Below are 22,799 nucleotides of genomic sequence, written 5' to 3'. Positions count from 1 at the left end.
GGTGTTCGGGGGACACTGAACCTGTTTTGATGGCAAAGATCAGTTTTTCTCACTCAGCAAAACTTCAGGCATAGCCACATTCTATCTTCCTCCTTCTCTGTCTTTCGCTTTCCTCAATATCATTGTGTCTAACTTATCACCCATTATATACACTCCAATTATTAGCCTGTCTTGTTTTTAACTCTGCCTTCTCCTTAGAAAGAACAGAATGAGAAAAATAAGAATTATTTTTGCTCAATTCATAAAGAACTGTAACTTTCAATGGGCAAACACATGGTTGTATTCTAATCATGTGACAGGCGCTGATTCTCAGGTGTGGTTTATCATCTCCAAAAGGCCACGCCAAAATGCTGCTAAGTGTCTCACTGGAAAAAATATCGGCAGATGGAGGTGCTGGGGGTGATGCTGCATAACATGGGGAGATGCTGGGCGTGTCAGTTGAAGCACTGAGGTGCTTAGAGGGTAGAGAGTCTAAGAAGCCATGTTTCTCCCTGAGAATAGTGTACATAAGTGGAGGCCAGAGACCTGAATTACTTTACCTTTAAGAGAATTACTTTAAGCTTTTACGGATAGCTAAGCCAGTTACACAACGCAACCACCCAGCAATCCATCTGCTCTCTATTACCATCCTTCTGGTATAAGAGACAATTAAAGAAAAAAAAATGAAAAAGGGGCCACAGATTGACTAGGGAAAAAAAAATGAATCTTTGTTCATCCCTGCCGAAAAACTTCAACATATCCACCAGCAATTGACATAGATACAGAAGAAAAGGTCCCCTGAATCGGAAGGGCTAGGAGAGGGCTCTCATTCGAAGTCTGACTGAGGATCACATCTTTGCTTTCGAGGCAATCTGAATTTATTGTTTTAGATTTGGGTCTCTTAAATGAGCATATAGCGGATCGGTAAATTTTGTCCTGCTCCTAAGAATTTTCAACAACAACAAACTTGGTGCTGTTGTAATAGCAATAACAGTGCAAAGATTCAAGATGCAGGGATATAAACAGCTTAATTAGTTAGGTCTCTTCCTTTTTCAAAATGTTTATTTCCTGGAAAATATAGAGACAGGAGGCTGCCTCTTCGCTTTCTAAGGGAAGGGCAATTGGCATATTAAAACGCTGACTCCAAGCAGCTTCATTCATGCAAAGGACAAACCCAACCTGGCTGGCATTCGTTAGGCAGTTGCCAGAGCGTCAGCGTGTGCAGGAAAGAGGCTTCCAGCCCCCTACCTTTAAGAAATTAGTGAGAACTGCCTCTACCCTTCTGTATGGAGTATTTTTCCCTATCATCTGCACTCCGATACAAAAGTCATACACAAGTGACTAGTAGAGTGTGCTCAGCAAACACTCACATGGGTCACAGACCAAGTGGTTCTACTTGTGCTTCCCCATCCATACCAGAGTGTGGGGCACCCACTTGGCTAAATTCTACCAAAGCTGCTGATGTATACCACAGTCACTGAGAGAAAAGAAACAAGACACCTAGGGCACCAAGCCTCAAAATGATCTAGCTTCCAGAAAATTCCTAAGGTAAACACTATCCTTTTAAGTGGGGCTTCAAAGAAGGACTGGCGAACATGACTGAGTAGCCAGGGAAAAATCCTACAAGCTCACGAAAGGAGCTGCTGCCTCCCCTACAGTGAAGTTTAGCAGTGGAAATGTCTGCAGCAGCTACCAAGGGCCAGGCCTCATCCCACTGTCTGATACAGACAACAGCCCAGTAAAACAGCTGCAGCCTGAGAGAGCAGCTGAGCCAGTGCTCCATGCAGTTCAGGTGTAAACACAGGGAAAGCCTGGCAGATGCCGAGTGAGTGGCCAGGCTGCCATATGTGTTTGCTTTCCTCCTTTTTTACCACCATATATTTTGAAAGCAACTCTCAATATCTGGGCTTCACCTCCAGAAATCCTTTAACTTAGCCAGCTAGGATATAAAAGGCAATAAAGCAGCATGAAATTCTTACTGTGAACCCCATAGCATTCAAGTTTAAGGTGACCACATGGTTTATCACCCAAACTGGGACACTTTCAAGAGGGAAAGGCAGGCTGGGCACAGTGGCTCATGCCTATCATTCCAGCACTTTAGGAGGCTGGGGTAAAAGGATCCCTTGATCTCAGGAGTTGAAGAACAGCCTGAGCAACATAATGAGACCTCCTCTCTACAAAAAAGTTTAAAAATATGCTGGGTGGGTTGACACACGCCTGTGGTCCCGGCTATTCAGGAGGCTGAGTTGGGAGGATTGCTTGAACCCAGGGGGTCGAGGCTGCAATGAGCCATAATTGCAGACCCTGTCTCTACAACAACAACAAAAGAATGGGGATATTAATAATCACAACATTGCAACAGGCATAAGCCAGGACTGTCTCAGGTAAACCCAGTAGGATCCTCAACCAACCCAAACGATTTGTGACTTCAGTGCAGTCAGTGGAGGCGGTGATGACCTCAGTATGTAGTAAGAGACTGGTGCCAGAAGACCCACAGGAGGTTGGCATAAACCTGAGGCTGATTTCCAGACTCCTGGGACTCAGAGCAACAGCTCCTATGTCTCTAACTGTAGAAAGAAACCACAGAGCAGATGACTTCCTTCATAGTTAATTGGAACGTTATGTGCAAAGTTACTAGGGCTTGGGGGTAGCAGAGTAGCCACGTGGTTTTCAACTGTCATTTTAACTAGCTCTTTGCTGTCAAGCTATGCACATGGGCTTGTTAACAGCCCCAAACACACTCAGTCTTTTAAGCACTGTGTAACATAGTAAGGGATTGCCCAGAGAGTTGGCTTTGAAGAAACAACATCTTCATCCTTCTCTAGAGAAATAAATTCCCTACTGGGGAATGGTAGAAATCAGCTCCCAGGTGCTTAGGGATCATTTCAGGGCACTTGCATCCTTCACCCTGCATGGCCCTTGCATCTTGCATGCGGTCTCTACACAGCAAACATCGCATGCACTAGCTTGGCTGACAGACTTCAGCTACACTTGTGGCAGCAAAGGCCCAGCTCCCTGCATGATCAACATTTTTTTTTTTGAAACAGGCAAAAACCCAAACCCAATTCCAGGCATGTGAAACCACATGTTAGAAAACTGATATTGGAACCCTAATGCTGACCAGACAACCACATACACATTTTGTGCCTGAACTGGAATGCCACACGCCACACCGACGGCCGTGCTCAGAGAAGTGAAAGAGGAAAGGAGGAAAAACTTACACTACTATCATCCATTCTCTCGCGCCTTTTAGATTTGTGTGTCTCATAGTCTTCCATGAGGGTCTGCATCAGATTCTTGGGCCGCTGGGTTCCGGCAGCCTCTTCGGGGGTTAAGTCAGGCTGCAAGCTGGGGCCTTCAGTGGTGGGGGATGGAGGAGGTTTGACTTTCTCTATTTTCCCTGAAACAACACGAAGAGAAGACCCTTTCTAAGCTTGTCTGCTCATGACTGCTTTTAGAAAGAAAAGAAACTGGCAAATAAAAGACCAACAACCTCTGACACACATAGTGGTACCAGAATGATGGTTAAGTGTAGGCCATTTTATTATATTACAGGATCAAAGCACTTACAGTTAAAGCACAAACCCATCCAAAGATCTCAAGGATACTGAGTTCTAAAAAGTCAGTTAGATTAAACAGGCCCAGCACACACACTGCAAATATCTGTTGGGCAGACAGACAGACAGTGGCTCCAGTTGTTTTGAGACATGTATTCTATCATAGATCATAGATCATAGAATTAGACTGTTAGAGGTGATGGCGCCTTGGAGACTCAGAGACCCACTTCTTAACAGATGAAGGAGCTTGAGACTCTGCCAAGGGAAGGCTGTGCTGAGGTCAGAGGGAGCCAGTGATGGTACCCAGGCCTCCTGCTTTCCTCACCAGGGTCTATCCTCTAAATCACAGGTAGCCAATTGTCTGCTGACCTGCCTGGCTTTTTGCGCAGACAGACTAGTGTTATAAAACCTTTGAATAAGGACAAGGCTTGTTCTTCTCAAGGCACCCTGGTCTTACACTGGCCAGCTTTATTCATTTACCTAACCCACTGGGGCCCTGAAACATTTGGGTTTGAGGCCTCCCAGACCTTAAGAAGTGTACACCAACAAAGGCAGTGGAAAAGGTGCACACCGGCCTTGGGAATGGGGAGATTTTAGCTCTCTCGATGTCTTCCAAGATCTTCAGGGTGGAGAGATGAGGTCAGTGGTTAATTCAACAGTGGTGCAGTGACTCCATGCACTCTCACTAAGACCATTTGCATCCCACCCTCCCACGAAATGCCTGGCCCTGGCTTCTGGCCCTTCAGGGGTGGGTTTATTGCCACAGAGCCCCAAAAGCACTTCGGAGAAGTATCTTCAAGTACACCAGTTTTGATTTCTCCAATTATGCCCTTTGTGGTTGACGCGGCCAGAATCTGTGAACAAAGACTGTGGAGGAAACACACAAGATAAATGGGGCTTATATGGTCCCATTTGCGAGGTGAAAGGCCCAGTTGACCTCTTCCAGTTCCAAGCTGAAGTGGACCCACCTTTCTCCATCTGACATCCCAGACTTCTAACTTGGCACCTGCCTGATGTAGCAGGAATCACAAGTGAGGCCTGGTGTCGGTGTTTCCACGCGGGCTGCTTAGCCCCTTACTGGGTATAATCTCCTTCTGATGAGCGTTAGAAAGGCATGGAGTCCGGGAAACCCAGGTTTTTAACACCCGCTCTTCCAGTCCTGGGCTATGTAACTGACTACAGATCATCATTTCATACTCCCACTTCAATCGTGGGCTGATCACTTAAATTCTCCTAGTTTTAACCGCCATAGCTGTTAAACAGGAATTTTGGAAGACGTCTTTGTGGTCTCTTCTCACTCAAACATTTTGCTATTCTATCAAATACGTTTGGCAGGATCCACCCTTACTGATTCTTTTTAAGGCATTTAACTATCACATTTGGGGATTAGATGGAAAATAGTTTTTACTATATAGAAAAGGGCACTCCGTTTCACAGCCACATTACGTTAATAACAGTGAAATTCATTGCTTTGATCTAAACTACCCAGATAACTAGAAAGTCTTTTGATATTAACAGTACAATAATAAGTATTTCAGAATCTCTAGATTCCCTAGAAATGGTTTCTATTTTTTATTATGGAAATTAGGGAATGTTATAATTACCCCTATAAATATTATAAACGTCACTCAGAGTAAACATTTTTCAAGATTTTGGCATAATTGGCTCTTCTTCCTTCCTTAGACTTGCTGAATTATTTTAAAGCAATACCAGACCTCAGGTCACTCCTGCACACTCAGTATGCATCCCCGAAAATTCCGACTGACTTTTTAATTGAAGGTTTAAGAAACAATGTAGCACAGTGGTGAGCACTCAAGCTCTGGAGCCAGCCGATGTGGGTTTGAATCTATGACTTGGCAGTCAAATCACTTTGGGCAAGTTACTTACTCTTTCGATATCTTAGTTTCCTCATCTGTAAAATGGGTTTGATGATAGGGGTACCTACCTCATATAGTTATTATAAGGATAAAGTTAATATCTGTAAGGTTAATATTCAGAACAGAAAGCATCCAATGAAATCTAGCTACTATTTAATTGGAATCTCAAAGAATAATATGACTAACGGGTGAGATGAACAATTTCATGCATATTCTGCATAAAATTCTTGCATCTCTTCTAGTACCAGAGGTAGACACCAACTACCAGGTGATTTTTCATCATCTTCCAGTCGACCTCTCAAGTGTCCAGATCACCTCCCATCAGCCATTCTCCCAGCATTAAACATCTAGAAAGCACAGCCTATATTCACTGCTTCTAGCTTCTGCCTTTCACACACAGCACAGTGGGTGGAATTCCTGTTTATATTTCTGTGAAGGCCGTTTTCACACACTGCCTTGAATCATATCTGGTTATTGAAGCTTTTGTCTTCTTAGTTAAGCTATAACATCATCTTGGGGACAGGGAGGTATGTTTCACCTGTCTATGAATCCCCTTAATTCATTTGAATGTAAACTCCATTGGAGTAGAGCCTTGCCGGTCTGATCACTGTCAGATCCCAGCAGTAGCTGTGGTACATGGCACGAGGGAGGAATTCATGTTTGCGGAGTAATCAGTAAGTCCATTATGAAATATACATAACAACCACAAGTAAAGGCTTATGGACTGGGACAGAATCACCCATAGAGAGACAGAAGAAAGGGCTTAAATGCCTTCACCAAAATACATGAATTAAAACATTTTAGGTTTGCAGAATCACAGACTCGATGGCTTTGGAGTAACAAGTGGATTTGTATATCATTTCCTTTGTAGGCTTCATGTCATTTGAGCCTTGTAACAACCCTGAAATGTAGTTAGGGCGGATGTCATGACACCTGGATGTCATGACCACACAGGCTCAGACGCCAACTCCAGCCCAAGTTACATGAGCTAGTAACGGTCACAGTCTGGAGCCCAAAACCCAGTGTGGATGATGGGTGAATTAAACGATGAGATGTATGCAGAAAGAATGCTGTAAAGACGGTAAAGGATTGCTATAGAGAAGTGGTCAGCCATTAAACATTAAGGACATTTCCTGCTTATTTATGATTTCATCCCTGGAGCACATTTTTCCAGTTCTAGCCACTAGAGGTCAGAGGAGTAACAGGAAAGAAAGGCTGACTTAGGAGTTCTGGAGCAGGAGCTTCCAGGGATAAAGGGGCCAAGAATGGTTGCTTTGGATAACGGAGCCCATGTTCTGTTTCTCTCTATTTAGCCTCTCAGGAGATGCTGTCACGGGTCCCCAGAGAGAGAAGATAGTATGCCTCATCCCCAGACTTCCGGCCATCATTCTGGTCAGTATCAAGGAAAGCTAGCTCAGCCAGGCTTCTCTGCCAGGCCCTGTGACCTCTGATGATCCTCCCCCAGTATGATTCAAACCAGGCACCAGAATTCTGGGTGTCATCTAGAAATCACACAGACTGCCAAAAGGCCGGAGAGCAACCTGTTCAACACCTAACAACTTCCTCAGAGGTCCAGAGTTTGCAGCCACTGGTCTTCTCCATTAGGATGGTGACAGCACTTTGGATGCTCTTCCCCCAATAGTGGACACTGCAGATTGCACCAGTTTGGGTCTTGAAGATCATTACATGCATGTGATGCAAACAGTCTGTGCCACAGGCCTGGGAGCTCAATCACATCCTTTTTCATGACCCCATAAGGCCCCCTGAAGTCCCATGGCCCAGAGGACATGCCCCATTACTCTGCAAACTGCGTGCATCTCACCCAGCACCTCCCCAGTCACCCCAGGTCCAGTGTTGGTTACTTCCTCAAACTTTGCTCTGCTATCAGTTTATTCACCTGATGAATGATTCAATAGCTTGTGATACCTGAAATTAGCCCCATTTTCAGTGAGTACATCCTCCCATCCAGTTCCTCACCTGCACTGAACACTCTATAGTACACTTTCCTTTTTTAAAAACCAAGTCTCGCTCTGTCGCCCAGGCTGGAGTGCAGCAATCTTGGCTCACTGCAACCTCTGCCTCCCAGATTGAAGCAATTCTCCTGCCTCAGCCTTCTGAGTAGCTGGGATTACAGATGCCCGCCACTACGCCTGGCTAATTTTTGTATTTTTAGTAGAGACAGGTTTCGCTATGTTGGTCAGGCTGGTCTCAACCTCCTGACCTCAAGTGATCAGGCTGCCTTGCCCTCTCAAAGTGCTGAGATTACAGGCATGAGCCACCGTGCCTGGCCAGAACGGCCCTCTTGAATGACCTCAGTCACTATCCCTGAGCAGCAACATGAACACACAGTGCCATGTAGACCTCAGGGCAGACCTGTACTGGCCCTGGCTGATGGTCAGTCCTGACATTTACAGAGCAAGGAACATGTATAATGTGACCTCTACAATGAACATAAGGAACCACTAGAACAAAGTTACACTGAAATTCTGAGTGGAGGATAGGAAACATTTGAGTTTACTTCATAAACATGATTATATTCAAACTATTCCATCGGAATGATTTTAGACTTAAGGTTTTGAAGGTGTTTGAGGGTAAGCAGCTTCACTTGGTTACGCTGACTCCAGAGCTGTGTTTCTAACATTGTGTCCTGTTACCTTAGCTTTAAAAGATCATACTTGATGCTGCAAAGAAAAAAATCTCAGGTCAAATTAAGCTTGGGAAATACTGGGTTAAAGAAAGCAGGGAAAGGGAGGGGGAATTTGTTTACCAGAGGAATTCTGGTTTCAGTGCTAATAAGATTGTGAAGCTCTTATTCAGGGATGGAGTGCACCATTTCTCAAGTTTATCTAACCAGAAAATCTCACTTCATAGAATCTATTAAATGCCTCAAGAAAAAAGCCAGGCACAGAGGCTCATGCCTGTAATCCCAGCACTTTAGGAGGCTGAAGTCAGAGGATCACTTGAGCTCAGGAGTTTCAGACCAGTCTGGTTAACATAGTGAGGTCTTATCTCTAAAAAAAAAATTTTAATAAGTAAATAAATGCAGAAGAAAAAACAAAACAGCTTAGGAAATACTGTACTCTAATGTACAGTAGTTAAGAAGCTCCCAAGGAACATTTTTGGCCCAAGTTCAGTTAATATTTAAGTACGGGCACAAAGCTCACGTACAAGAACGTTCACCGCTGTATTTTTTTTTAACTACATCAAGATATCTTCCTATTGAAGAATGGTTAAGTTAGCTATGGCTCATTCAGGCAATGAAGTATTACTTAGCCATTAGAAACCATGTTTCAGACTCTCAAACTTAGAAGAATGGTTAAGATCATGAGAAAATGTTCAAAATATATCAAGAGAAAAAGCAGATTGCAAAAGTAGATATATTGCAGGAGTTCAAGAGTGCAGGCTGGAGAGCCAGACTGCCTGGGTTCAAATCCTAGCTCACCACTTAATTGTGTGAAAGAAAGCAAAAGTGCATAGCACATGGCGGAGACTCAATCAGCATAAGATGAATGCTATATGTTGCCTCCTGTGGTGGGCAGAATAATGGCCTCACCAACAGTGTTCAAGTCCTAATCACCAAAAGCTGTAATAGAACTTTGCAGGTGTGATTAAGTTTAGGTACTTGAGATAGGAAAGTTATCCTGAAATATCTAATTGGGTCTAATATAATCACAGGAGGGTCAGAGAGAGAGAGAGGGAGAGAGATCTGAAGACGCTGCACCGCTGGCCTTGAAGATGAAGGAAGGGGCCATGAGCCAAGGAATGCAGGCAGCATACAGAATGAAAGAGAGAAGAAAGTGAACTCTCCCTCAGAGCCGCCATAAGGAACACTGCCCACTGACACCTTGATTTTAGCCCTGTCTTAGTTTGTTTGAGCTGCCATAACAAAATACCACAGACCGGGTGGTTTGAACAACACACATTTATTTTCTCACAGTTCTAGAGTCTGGAAGTCCAAGATCAAGCTGCCAGAATGGTCGGTTTCTGCTAAAGTCTCTCTCCTGGGTTGCAGACAGCTGCCCTGGATTGAGGACAGCTGTGTCCTCACACAGTGGGGAGAGCAGCTGTTTGCTGTCTCTTTTTACAAGGGCTCTAATCCTATCATGGGCCCCACTCTGCGACTTCATGTAAACCTAATTATGTCCCAAAGGACCCTACCTCCAAATACCACAATACTGAGAGTTAAGACTTCAGCATATGAATTTGGGGGAGAGGGCACAATTCAGTCCATAGCAGATGAATTTTAGACTTCTGCCTTCTAAAGCTGTAAGATAACACGTGTGTTTTTAAAAATCATTATTATTATTACTTTTAGGGACAAGATCTCACTATGTTGCCCAGGCTAGTCTTAAACTCCTGGGCTCAAGCAATCCTCTAGCCTCAGCTTCCCGAAGTACTGGGATTATAGGCATGAACCACTGTGCCTGTATAAATGTGTATTTTTTTAAGCTACTATATTTGTGGTAATTTTTCACAGCAGCAATAGAAACAAATGCAAGTATAAACCCAATATTGCCTTCCATAAACCTACAGGCAGGGAGAAAACCTAGAAAGGTGGCTATTCCTGGGAGGGTAGGATTATGAATCACTTTTGATTCTTTTTATATTTTTTCTACAATACTCACAACTTAATTTTAAAATATTAAAAAAACAGAAAACTGTTCTTGTCAATATCATTAGCCCATGCTGAGAAAAGTAGATAAACCTGCTTGCTTTAACCTTTATGGACGATGCAGTGCCTTCCATCATCCCAGGCACTCAGGGGCGCTCAGAAGGAAAAGACTTCATCTCTGTAAGGGCGGTGCTCATGAGACTATAGCGTTACAATGCAGACTACCGAGCAAGGAAAGCCAACGAGTTTCACTCTAAATTAGCTAGTGGTGTCTACCATCATGAGTGGGAAAGAAAACCAGGAAGCATACATTGGTGTTTCATGTTATTTATCATAAATAGTTATACTACTCTCTGGTCCAGAGAAAGCAAGCCGTGCCCTGGCTGTGCTTCTGGATCTTCCAGGCATTACGGATTTCCCTTGGGCATCTGTGGCAGGCTGTGCTGACAGGGGGCAGAGAAAAGAATCTGAAATTCCTCCCACCAAAAGAGCCGGAGAGAGAGAGCTGCATGTACTCAGAATACAGCTGTTGTCATCCCTGACAGCCCAAATCCTCCTCTGGAGGACCTATTCTAACTTTTAAAAAGCCAAGAATGGGGATTCCACAAGTTCTGAAAATTATTTTGGTCAGATATTATGATTTGAGTGATTATTACACTCTCTATGCATGAAGTCTGAGGTCTGAAATTAAAGAGCCTTTGTTTCAACATTTCTCAAAAGAAAAGAAAAAGCCATCACCCACTCTTATTTAAAAACCAAACCGAACCAAACAAAAACACCCACCAGAGGACATGCCTCGGCCAGAGCCTCCTTCAATGACCTCCTTTCTTCACGCAGCATCGGGACAAGGCTGCAAACATCTAAAGCGACCCACAAGTCACCAGCAAGAAATGAGCTCAGACTTGCATTTTCAATTTCGTTTCCTCTCAGGACAAGGGAACATCCTGCTTGTCCACCCGAGTACAGGGACTTGTGCGGTTCCAGCTGTGACCCGCACACCAAGAGCTCGTCCCTTCCACTTTTATCTCCTCCTTTGAAGGCCCCAGGGGTGGGAGAATGCAATGATATGAATCTTCAGATTATAAACCTAGCTCAGAAATGAGAAATACCGCTGCTTGGCTAATAAGTCTGAGAAATTATCAAATATTATTGCTTGAAGGTAAGTCGGGGTGTTGGATGAGTTGCTGATATTGGGTATATCCCAGTGAACACAACTGGAAGACGATGAAAACTCCATAAGGAAAGAAAGAGCTCTGCTCCTACAGGGCAAGCAGAGTTTAAGACCAGAAAAGAAACAAGTTAATTAAAACAGTAAGAATGAAAATTATGGTGAATAGTCATTCTCCACCAAGATCCCTTTGTTAAATACATTTCTGCCAGCATGGTGGGCTTGGCTGTGTGAAGACTACCTCCCCACAAAAGGAAAACATTTTTGTGGTAATGCGTGTAATTTTATTGTCACTCAATACATTTAATGATGGACTTTCTTTACTCTTTAGTTTTTGAAATCACAGTGGACTACTGAAAACTCATTATTCCTGACCTCAAGATTCTAAGAGCAATGTTAATTCTAAGGGAGTAACTGAAAAAAATCCCAGCTAGAAATAGAAATTTCTATTTCTATTTCTATTATTTTATTTCATGTATTTATTTTTTTAGATAGAGTCTTGCTCTGTCACCAGGCTAGAGTGCAGTGGCACGATCTCAGCTCACTGCAACCTCCACCTCCTGAGTTCAAGAGATTCTCCTGCCTCAGCCTCCTGAGTAGCTGGGACTACAGAGGGGTACCGCCTTGCCTAACTAATTTTTGTATTTTTAGTCAAGATGGGGTTTGACCTTGTTGACCAGGATGGTCTTGATCTCCTGACCTCGTGGTCCACCCACCTCGGCCTCCCAAAGTGCTGGGATTACAGGTGTGAGCCACCTCGCCTAGCCTTCACACATGAATTTATACTTGAGTAATGGGAAACAGAACTACACATACATTCTGTGGTGCACTAGTGGTCTGTCCCACACACTCTCTTCCTGCCCTGCCTCACCCCCTGGTTTTCCACCCTGTAAATATGCAGCACATCAAGATCAAATGGATCTGAAATGCCAGTCTCCTTACAGGAGTACACAGCAAGTAACTATGGCTAGTAAGAGACACAGTCATATTCTGCCCTGAACTCCGGTGGTCACAGAGCATATTCTGCTCCCAAGCCTGGCTTTGATTAGCTCCTATTTCTCACCAAGGAACTTGCAAGAATTAGGTTCTTTGATTCATCTCCTCTTTGTCAGCTCAAAACTATGCATCTTTTTTTGTACATGGCTGAGTTTGATTCCTCAGAAGACACTCCCCTAACTTGCAGCACAAAGTGGCCAGGCAGAATTAGGCAATGAGGACATCACGTGGTGGCCCAGCAAGGCATGAGCCAGAAGAAGCCAACCCAGACACATGATATAACCAAAGACCCAGCACTATCAGAAGGAATAGCAGAGTCTGCTTACACTAGGGAATTCAGCTGGTGGGGAATGTTCTGCTTTTTCCAAAGTTCTGCTTCCCAGAAGCTGTGACCACAGGCTTGTCACAGAATAAAGACTTCTGGGCCCATATCATCTCAAGAGTGAGGCTGACACACAGGTTTAACCATGGCCGTGGCCCTTTCCAAACCTATGACGGTAATGTCTAAAGAGAATTTGGAGAGTCCTGATTTCACTGCACACCTTCACCCCTTGCCAAACACAGCTTCGACACAGTCTTTTCTTATCAATTCCTTTCTAAATGGCATGCATTTTTCCAGAAAACACACTTGTTGGGTTTAGATAAATAGAACACAGGGAAGTTCTGGTCCAAGGCAGAAGGATCAGTTTTTAAAAGGCATGAAGAACAGTAAGTAGTCACAGCGCTCAGTGATCACCAGTCAACTAACCTTGACTTTGATCCCACTACGCCAAAAGCGTTCATGTTTAGTTAATAGAATAATGAACACTGATTCCAGCTCATCCTCAAATTTAAAAACTGCTTCCTTGCTTGAGTACCCAGTTCTTTCAAAGTTTTCAAGGAATGAGCCTGCTTCTGGAGTGAATGGCAGACCTTCTTCCTGGGAAATAAACTTTCAGAAAGAACTCACAAGAGCAGCTAGGCTAGATGGTTGACGTGCACTAAATTAGTCCCTTGGCTGTCTGCTCAGATCTTTGGACAGCCTAAGTGATTTTGCCTACTGTAATTCGGGGCACTGAAATTGAGTTCTGAAAGCAGAAAGGAATCCTCCTGGGTCACTAGGGAAGTGCTGTTTCATGGCCTCTGGGAGTCAAATTTATACATCCAGGCCACTGCAAGCGAAGGACTGCAGAGCTATAGGGGCTCCTAAAAGGAGGATCAGGAAGGACCCAAGAAAATACAGAAGTTGGGCCTGAAACTAGGAAAGGGTAGAGGGAGCCTGAGTTACAAGTTGGAGAGAGAAGCTATTACTGTATACCTCGTAGGGCAGGCTCAACAGATGGGAAGAAGGAGGTAGGGGAAAGAAGATGGATTCTGGAGACAAATGAGAGCCTGAGTTTGAAACCAGGCTCTACCATTTCCGAGAGCGACCCTGGGCAATTCAACCTCTCTGGGCTCTAGTAGTAATTCTTTGAAAGAGAATAATATTACAGGTCCACAACTCTTCACGCATAATTCCCAAATCCAAAAAAGTCTGAAAACCAAGTTTTTTCATAACTTATTTAGCAACAAAACCTCACATGAGCTGACATAAGGCTCTCCTAGTCTTTACCCACTTAATGTCGCTAATTCTTCTCAAGTTTTACAGTAGAAATATAGTTTGATCACAGGGTATTGCCCCAGAACCTGCCAGCTATGTTAAATAATAGTATGTTCATTGCATTACCTTTCTAAATAATAGCATATACTTTATAACTTTTCTAAAATAAGAAAAAGTCTGAATCCAGAAATATATCTGGCCTCAAGAATTGAGATAATTTGTATCTTACAGCGCTGCTGGGAGGATTCAGTAAGAAAATGAGAAATGACAAATGTGTGCGAAATAACTAGTATTATATGTAGCTTTAAGTCTACCATGATTAGACTTGTGTCGCCAGAGAACGTTCTGGAAATATGGTGGTGGACAATAGCCATCTGTGGATATGCCACAATAAGCTTTAATTAGCTTCACGCAGCAGGCAGAGCTCCTACAAGCTGCACGATAGGTGCCTGCCTTGCAGGAAAGAGGAGCACTGTGTCCTACTGATGAAGAGCTCTCTCGTCATTAAGCCTTCCATCAGAGGCCGAAACAGGGGCTTCCCCCATGGAGCAATGATGGCACCTCAAATGAAACTGTGCCTCATCCGGCTCTAATTTCGCATGGAACACTCCACCAAGCTCTGCTTCGTGAAGATTGTGTAAACACTCACAAATATTTTTTCCTAAGACTTTCCTTTGTGATACTTGAAGATAATAAAGGGGAAAAAGCAAAGACCCAGTTAAGAATCTTTACAATAATGTAATGATCACCTTATGCGGAATCTTAATCTAAACAGACAGCAGCAGAAGTCAACACTTCCTGTACATCTTATAAAAATAAGATTTATTACTATCACATCTTTCCACATGTTAGAAGGCATGAACAGACACCCCAATTTGTGGAACCTAACAGGCAACCTACACCTTCTCTTTTTTCTCTTTTGTCACTCTTCATAACGTATGTCCCATGGAGTGAATGATCTGACTTGGTAGATGAATTCGACATCTGGCATGAAAACAGAAACTTTCAAAAAACAAATCATCCCGCATCTGGTTTCTCTGGCATGCTTAGAATGTGGAAGTGAAACCAGGATATCTAATAATAGACATAGATACTAAAGTGAGAACTGTTGGCAACCCCAACTTGAAAAGACATTTGAAAAGGTCTTAAACTACAACTTCAATACAAAGTTTGGGTATTCCGTCCCCCAATTCTTTCCTCAAGGGTGTTTTACAGCATGTGTGAGTTACCCCTTCAAGTCAGGCTCATGTACCTGCAAAAGTGCTTCCTTTATTCTCTCTTTTTTTTCTTTTTTGAGACAGGGTCTCACTCTGCTGCCCAGGCTGGAGTACAATGGTTCGATCATAGCTCACTGAAGCCTTGAATACCTGGCTCAAATGACCTTCCTGCCTCAGCTTCCCAAGTAGCTGAGACTACAGGCATGTGTCACCACAATCGGCTACTTTTTTTTTTTTTTGAGATGGGGTTTTCCTACGTTGCCCAGGCTGGTGTCAAACTCCTGGGCGCAAGCAATCTTCTTGCCTCCACTTCCCAAAGTGCTGGGATTACAGGCATGAGACAGCACCCCTGGCCTTCTTCCCTTAGTCTCTAAGTGCCATCAGCAGAGGGCACACATGCACACACTATTGGAAGCATGGCCTCACACATAACATACAGGGTATTCACCAAGATGGCACCTGCCTTCAGAAGTGCTTGTAAGCAGGAAGAGCTCAATCCAAGCCTGTGAAATGGATTCATTACAACAGGAAGACATTTAGTCCATCAATTTATAGTGAAGGCAGGACAGCTTGGGGTTGTGTAGAGATAATTACTCCTTTAAAAACTCAGTGTCTTCTCACTGATTGTAGGATAAACTCTAAAGTCGAAAACCCTTAACATGATTGATAGAACTCTTTGTTGTCTGGCTCTGAATCAATTTCTGTTTTGTTTCAAATATCTTAACCTTTAAGTTACTCTGACCTTATTTAAATACCTCAAATGTGCCAAGTTCTCTATTCCTTGTGGGCCTCTTTTAGGTGCCCTTCCTTCTCCCCTACACCCTGAGCCCAACTTGATTCCTTCAGTTCTCAGCTTAGACAATAATTTCCTGAGGAACGAAGGCTTTCTTTATCCTCCAAAAGATATGGTCTTCTTTGTTTTGTACTCATACTGGTCTCTGTGCTTCTCTGTCAGAAAATCACCTCATTTGTTTAATGTTGCTTTTCTTACTGAACCATTAAGTTCCCTGAGAGCAGGGACTGTACATTTTGTTCACCTCTGTATAAACAAATGTCACTCAAATTCTATTTAAGTGGATCTTCTTCCTTTAAAAGTCAAATAAGGGCCGGGTGTGGTGGCTCACACCTGTAATCCTAGCATTTTGGGAGGCCAGGGTGGGCAGATCACCTGAAGTCAGGAGCTGGAGACCAGCCTGGCCAATATGATGAAACCCTGTCTCTACTAAAACTACCAAAAAAAAAAAAAAAGTCGCTGGGCGTGGTGGTGGGTGCCTGTAATCCCAGCTACTCAGGAGGCTGAGGCAGGAGAATCACTTGAACCTGGGAGGTGGAGGTTACAGTGAGCCAAGTTCGTGCCACTGCAGCACTCCAGCCTGGGTGACAGAGCAAGACTTCATCTCCGCTCCCCCCACCCCCAAAAACAAAAAAAAGTCAAGTAAGAACCAAGAAGATAATTTCCAGATATGTGGTCATTAACAATGACTATATCCTTTCTAAACAGAGCCTGGGCAACAAGAGCAAAACTCTGTCTCAAAAAAAAAAAAGCCACTAAAAGCAAAACAGTATCATTTCCACACCTGGGGGATGGAGTTTCTGTCTAGACAACTTTTCTATGGAAAGAATTAGAAGATTTATCCTTCCTTACCATATCTTGGCTCTCAGTGGATTTTATTTGCTTTAAGGTTTTAGGATTCCAGCATGCCACCAGCACGATTTCTACCAGAGAAGTTAAAAATTATATTTTTCATCACCTAGTATCTCATCATCAGTGTCAGTCACACAACAAACTAGTGGAGTCGCTTCTTCTGGCACGAAATGTGAAATGTCCCATAGGAACTAGGTAATATCTCCATTCACAAAACCGTTGGGCCCAGCAGTTCTGACCCTGGCCATGAATTGTCTAGTTGGGCTGCTCAGAGTCACGTGTCAGCCTTCTCCCTGATCATGAACTTGGAGGTTGGCCGGTCAAGCAATACTCCAAAGATTTCCACACATGCACAGGAAGAAAACTGTGTTTTACGTTCAGTTTCTTTCAACTCATGTTGTAATTCTGGGAAGCCCGGGGGGCCAGCTTTAAATGTTCTAGAGATAAACATGAAGGAATGACATGTATGCACATTATCATGACTGTACTCAATATGACATTAAGACTGGAGCAGAGCGCAGACTTGCACGGATAAATTGCCATCTCCCTGTAGGGACCAGAAATCAATCCTATGGGGATGGGATATGGGAGAAGAGATCAGTATTAGCACAGAGGAAAGTGCTGGGGAGGTTGATACTGGGTTGCTGGGATGCCAGTGGCAAGCCTTAGGATGCTGACTTGTTGAAGGCAACCTTGGTCCTGGTGGGGAAGCCTGATGAACAACAGCCAGTGGGGGAATCAGGAAAGAGCACTGAAATGTCTTTAGGTTAGACAATTGTTTACGTGCTAGAAATAAAGTTCGGGGTAATATGGTGAGGGGTTCAATTACGAAATAGTCAGAGAATCCTGAAAATACTCACTGCTATGGTCTGAATGTCTGTGCCCCCCCAATATTTATTTGTTGAAACTTTATCACCAGTGTGATGGCATATATTAAGGAAGTCACTGCAGTCTTCCTCTTCTTCCTCCCTTTCCTTTCCTTCCCAAACAATTCAGTGCAAAAGTCACTAGGCCAGGCTGAGCAAAACGGCACCTGCTGTGGGGCTGGAGCCCAGGTAGGGTAAGGAGGGTGCTGGTGAATGGGGGTGGCAGTGGCCACCCAAAAAATGATGTCAGAGCCCAAGTTTGGTGAGGAAAACAGGAGACTGGTTATACTGGAGTGTGGCGGGAGGAGGGCTGGTCAAATAATAAACATATTACAGATAATAACAACTAAGTCTCTTGTCAGGAAGGTGGTTACAAATATAGAAAGGGAGAAAGTATGAATGACCCTTTTATTAAATTAGAACTAAAAGGTATCAGGGTGAACTCATGGTTTTCAAGAGACATGTGCATCATTTCTTTCCCTCCCTCCCTCCTTCCTCCCCCCCCCCCACCCCACTTTTGACAGAGTCTCACTCTGTTGCCAGACTGGAGTGCAGTGGCACGATCTTGGCTTACTGCAACCACTGCCTCTCAGGTTCAAGCCATTCTCCTGCCTCAGTCTCCCAAGTAGCTGGGACTATAGGAGTGCGCCACCATGCCCAGCTAATTTTTGTATTTTTAGTAGAGATAAGGTTTCACTATGTTGGCCAGGATGGTCTTGATCTTTTTACCTCGTGATCTGCCCACCTCAGTCTCCCAAAGTGTTGGGATTACAGGTGTGAGCCACAGTGCCAAGCCCAGAGATGTGTATAACTTCTAATTCTGTCCATTGAGAGTGCCTAGGACCAGCCACAATTCAATGACAATGAGCACACCCAGCACCCAGATCTTTTTCCTAAATACCATCATCAGACACTAGTGCTTTTTGGAGACACAACTGATTTTGGGGTTGGGAAAGTATAAGATGAAACTGGAATATCTTGTGATGCCAGAAATTGAGGAAGCACTCAGATGATAATGAGGACATCTCCGAAGGTCACGTAAGTTAGCCAGAAAGGGATCCTGTGAGCTCTATCTGAACAAGCTGAGGATAAAAATAAAAGAAATGGATTATAATCCATTGAATATCATAGGAATCCATGAGATCATACCGACATAAAGCTTGATGACAAATGGGGTGAAAATTACGCAATACCAAAGTATTGCCCTACAAAATATGAATTAATTACAAAAGAAAAAACTTTACTATGCAGAGTCCTGGCAGACACTCCCTCAATGGAGTGATCATAATCAATATTAAGTGATCAGAGTTGACACCTGTCACCACATTGGGACAAACTAATACTACATGCTATCTGTTTGGATACAGTGAGAACACAGCATCAATTTGGTCCTAGCAAAGATGCACAACCTGAAAATAATCAAGTGAAAGCATCAGAGACCCACACTGAGGAGGAGTCTACAAAATTGAAGGAGATGGGGCATCATGTTGGCAATTTACTCTCAAATGATTCAAAATAGAAAAACATTTGTACTGTGCTTGGGAACTTTTCTTTGGGTTGGAGATTCTTCCAAAATTTAAAAAGTTAATGACAAGAGTCACGCTGTGTCATTGTAGATTTAATGGAAGCTAAGTGTCAAGATAAGATTAACATCTGGATGGACCAAGTCAAATGTCAACAATTATATTTTAGGGTAATAATTCTTAATTTTTCTCTGGTAAAGCATCAGGTTTTCCCCACCAGTCCATTATGAAGCAATACTTTTATAAAATACAAAATCTCACACTTGGATTTCAGGACAATATCATATTGAAGTAAGAGTTTTCAAATACTCCCAACATCAGAACTTATCTTAGAAAGAACCAGTAGCAAATGATTGCTGGACTAGCTTAGACCACACTTTGAGCAGCATTTTCTATAGTTGAAGATGCGTGGATCCCTGATTGCCATCAAATCCACATGGGAAATAAAACTATTGGTCATCCTATTATCCATATGGTAGCAACAATAATTACTACTTGAATTAACATCAACCATCTATACAAAGTGTTTGAAAAAGGGACCACTCAGGCAATATGAAGGGATAAAGACCTGCCTTTGTGGACGGTAATTCAACTTGTCCAAATGGGTCACATGACAAGAATAGATGAGCCCACCCTTGATTCCAAAGTAGCTGTTGCTTTGTGGTGACTCTGGAAGAAAAACCCAGTCACACAGAAGATGAACAAAAATATTTTGCATGCGTCAGTCTCCAATGCCAAGCCATGACCATCATTGCTGGGAAGGGAACCAGCATTCAGAGGGGTTAGTTAGTAGAGGACATCTCCCAAATCAGATGGCTTCGATTTAACTACAGATACTGAGGGTCAAGCTAACTGATTCCAACATAGTTCACACATGGGTCCACTCTGGTTCTGTGCCACAATCAGCCTCTTCCTCAGACAAAAGGCAGGCTTTCAGATAAAAGAGGACAATTCTCTGTAATAAACCAAGGCCAAAGCAGAACAACAACAACAACGAAGAGCTATTGCATCCTCTGGTAAGTGGCAAACTCCATCCAAGCTCAGCGTTCTTCTAGAGGACACTCACACTTTTGTTGCATGTCCCTGTATGTTGGAATTCTCATGCCAGTGCCCCCGCCCCCCGTACTTATTCCAGACACACACAGAGGAGGCTCCACATGGAAACCCATGAGCTGAAATCAACAATGACAGATTGCTGTCTCTGGTGTGAGGCACCTCACTTACCTGGGGCAGTTTTGTAGCATGTTCTGGAGGGCAGCGACGGGGCGTTCTTTGTCCTGGGACTCTGCACACTCTGCAAGACTTGTCTCTGCCTCTTCAGCTCCTCTTCCCTTTCCTGAGCTGCTCGGATCTCTTCTTCAATCATGGACAAAGTCCGCTGTTTCCTGGACCTCAGTTTGAAGGGCCCAACCATCACGTCGGATTCTTGAGTGGCCAGGAGGGAGGCTGTACTTCTCAGCTCAGCGGCCTCCGAGTACTTGCTGAAATAGCTTCCTTCGGGCCTGGTCTCCTCCATGTTAATTGGGCCACTGGGCTGCACAGCTGGCAGTGGCTGGGGGGGCCCCCTTTCCCTGAGCACCCTGTCTTCAGCAGGCAGAATCTTTGGCAAGACATCCCTTTTCTCTTGAACAGGAGAAGACACCTGAGGTGGCTCAAACATGCTCTGAGGCTTCTCTGAGCTGAAAGCCCCGGCTTCAGCTTCCTCTACAGTCGCTTCAGGTCCCTGTGGCTCTGCTCCATCCCTGCTGGTTTTGGACACAGCTTTATCCACCTGCTCAGCTATGGCTTGTTGAATGGCATTCTGCACCAGGAGGCCAGCCTGATACTCCAAGGGATCATCAACCGACAGAGAGTCCCCCAGCATGGAGGAAGGGGAATAGAAACCATGATCACTAAATGACTTGGAGGCGCCTTCTCCTCGGCCCTCTAAGGGGTTGTCAGTTTGTGGTGTCTGGGGCAGAGAAAAATCGGTCAGTGAATTTTCCTGGAGGGCATTGGTTGTCTCATTTGAGGCCCCGCTGTCACTGATGTTGTCCATGCTGAAATCATTGGATAGGGTCTCCAGGACGGTGGTATCCTGAGACCTCACTGACAATTCATCCAGACCAGAGTCAAGCTCCTCTTGGGTCAAGGAGACATTGACGGATTTTGAGAACTGATCCAAAATCCCATGGTCATCATCCTTGACCACGGTGAGGACAGCCCGGGCACTCGTAAATTCTCCATCCTCTGCCCACAGTTTAGATAAGGGCCCACGTTTAGAAGGCTCGCTGTAGGGCCCTTCCTTCCCCTGAGGGGCTGTGCTGCCCTGGCTTGCTGCTGCCGATGAGGTCTCCAGGGCACCGGGGGATTTCTGCCCCTTGGCGGCTGAGGCACCACTGTCTTCTGGAGGTCCCCCAACAGAAGGTGGTCTCGAGTTAATCAGTGGTTTATCTGAGTTGATTGATCCCAGAGGCCTATAGAAAGGCTTGATGGAGAACAGCCTGGGTGTACTCTGGCCCTTGGCCACAGCTTGCCTGGAATTCTCCATCAGCTGGAATTGTTTGCGAGCAGCAGAGAAATCTATCTGCTCTGTGACAATGTCCTCCTTTGCTCTGTCAATCATGCTTGTAGGTTCATGAGAAGAGTGAGGGGCTGTGCAGAGCTGCGATGGGGGCTGCTGCTGCTGCTGCTGCTGCTGCTGCTGCTGCAGCAGCAGCTGTTCCTGCTGCGCCCTTCTCTCCTTGCGCTCCTTGTACTTTTTGTGTGACTCCAGATGTTCCTCGTCCAGCTGCTCCTCGATGGTTTTTTCCTGCGGGGGATTCCACCATTTTGCTGCAATGCCAGGGTTCTTCTTCACAGCCTGGCTGCGAATGAGCTCCCTCCTCTCCTTTTCCAGCTCCAGCATCTCTTCAGAAGGCCTCACTTTTCTGATGCAGTATTGTTCTTTCTCATGCTCGTCATCCTCAAAGAGCTTGGAGGGCTTCTTGTCCTCATGGAAGGCACGCAGCTCAAACTTGGCCTCCTTCTTCAGCGTGGTGAGCGTGAACTCTCCATCTCGGGAAGAACACCGGGAGCTAGTTGAGGAGCTGGGGCTGACAGGCGCCTGCAGGCCATCCCCCAGCACATCTCTAGGCTGGCCGGGGGAATGGCCATTTGCTCTTTCTGCCTCTGCCATGGGGTCCAGGCTGCTATTACTGAGCTCGATGTGAGGAAGTGCCTGCCGGCTCGCTGTTCTCTCAGTAGGTTCTGGCTGGGTGGTCTCTTGGACTGGGGGGCTTAGGCCGCCCACCAGGACCACTGCACCAGGCTCTGGGGAAGATGTTCCATTGCAAGTTCCGTCCACAGCAGAATCACAGCAGTTGGCCTCCAGCACCTCATCTAGATAGCGGATCTCTCTGGCGACGTCATTATCCAGGGATTCATGGTGATCAGTGAGGAGGCCATTATGGGGGGATGAATAGAAAGGGGAGGGGTGGTCCATGGGATGTGGGGTAGAGGTGATTCCAGGAACACTTTTACATTCTGCAACAGACACCTCAATTTCCATGTTTTTGTGATCTGGGGAAAGAGCACTGGTAGCAGGCTCCAGGAGGTTGGCACTATAGTTGTCCCCCTCACTTTTTAGCTGGATGTCATCCTCGGAAAGCTGGGGAGTCTTCTGGAATAAAGAGAAAACAAAAGTCAGGGTTAAATACTGTGTCTCTTATGAACACGAATGCTGACAAACTGACTCATAACAGGAAGGAAAACGGAAACCACAGTGGCAAATTCTTTTGAATAGAAATTTCCTAATAATCC

At 44.6% G+C, this 22,799-nt stretch overlaps 1 protein-coding gene across 21 annotated transcripts in view; it reads right to left on the bottom strand.

Annotated features, from left to right (window-relative positions):
• The window catches only part of PALM2AKAP2 (PALM2 and AKAP2 fusion), a 527,870-nt gene that overhangs the window by 13,214 nt on the left and 491,857 nt on the right, over window positions 1-22,799 (bottom strand). For 18 of the 21 annotated variants that reach the window (XM_035305215.3, XM_035251605.3, XM_035252544.3 and 15 more), the window contains 2 exon segments: window positions 20,244-22,659; window positions 3,201-3,379 (listed from right to left, as the gene is read on the bottom strand). In XM_035305215.3, coding sequence (XP_035161106.3) covers window positions 3,201-3,379; window positions 20,244-22,659 — 2,595 coding nt within the window. 21 annotated transcript variants of the gene reach the window in all.

This window comes from Callithrix jacchus, chromosome 1, assembly GCF_049354715.1.
Source record: "Callithrix jacchus isolate 240 chromosome 1, calJac240_pri, whole genome shotgun sequence".
Taxonomy (NCBI): domain Eukaryota; kingdom Metazoa; phylum Chordata; class Mammalia; order Primates; family Cebidae; genus Callithrix; species Callithrix jacchus.
This window is presented reverse-complemented; position numbering and strand designations above follow the sequence as displayed.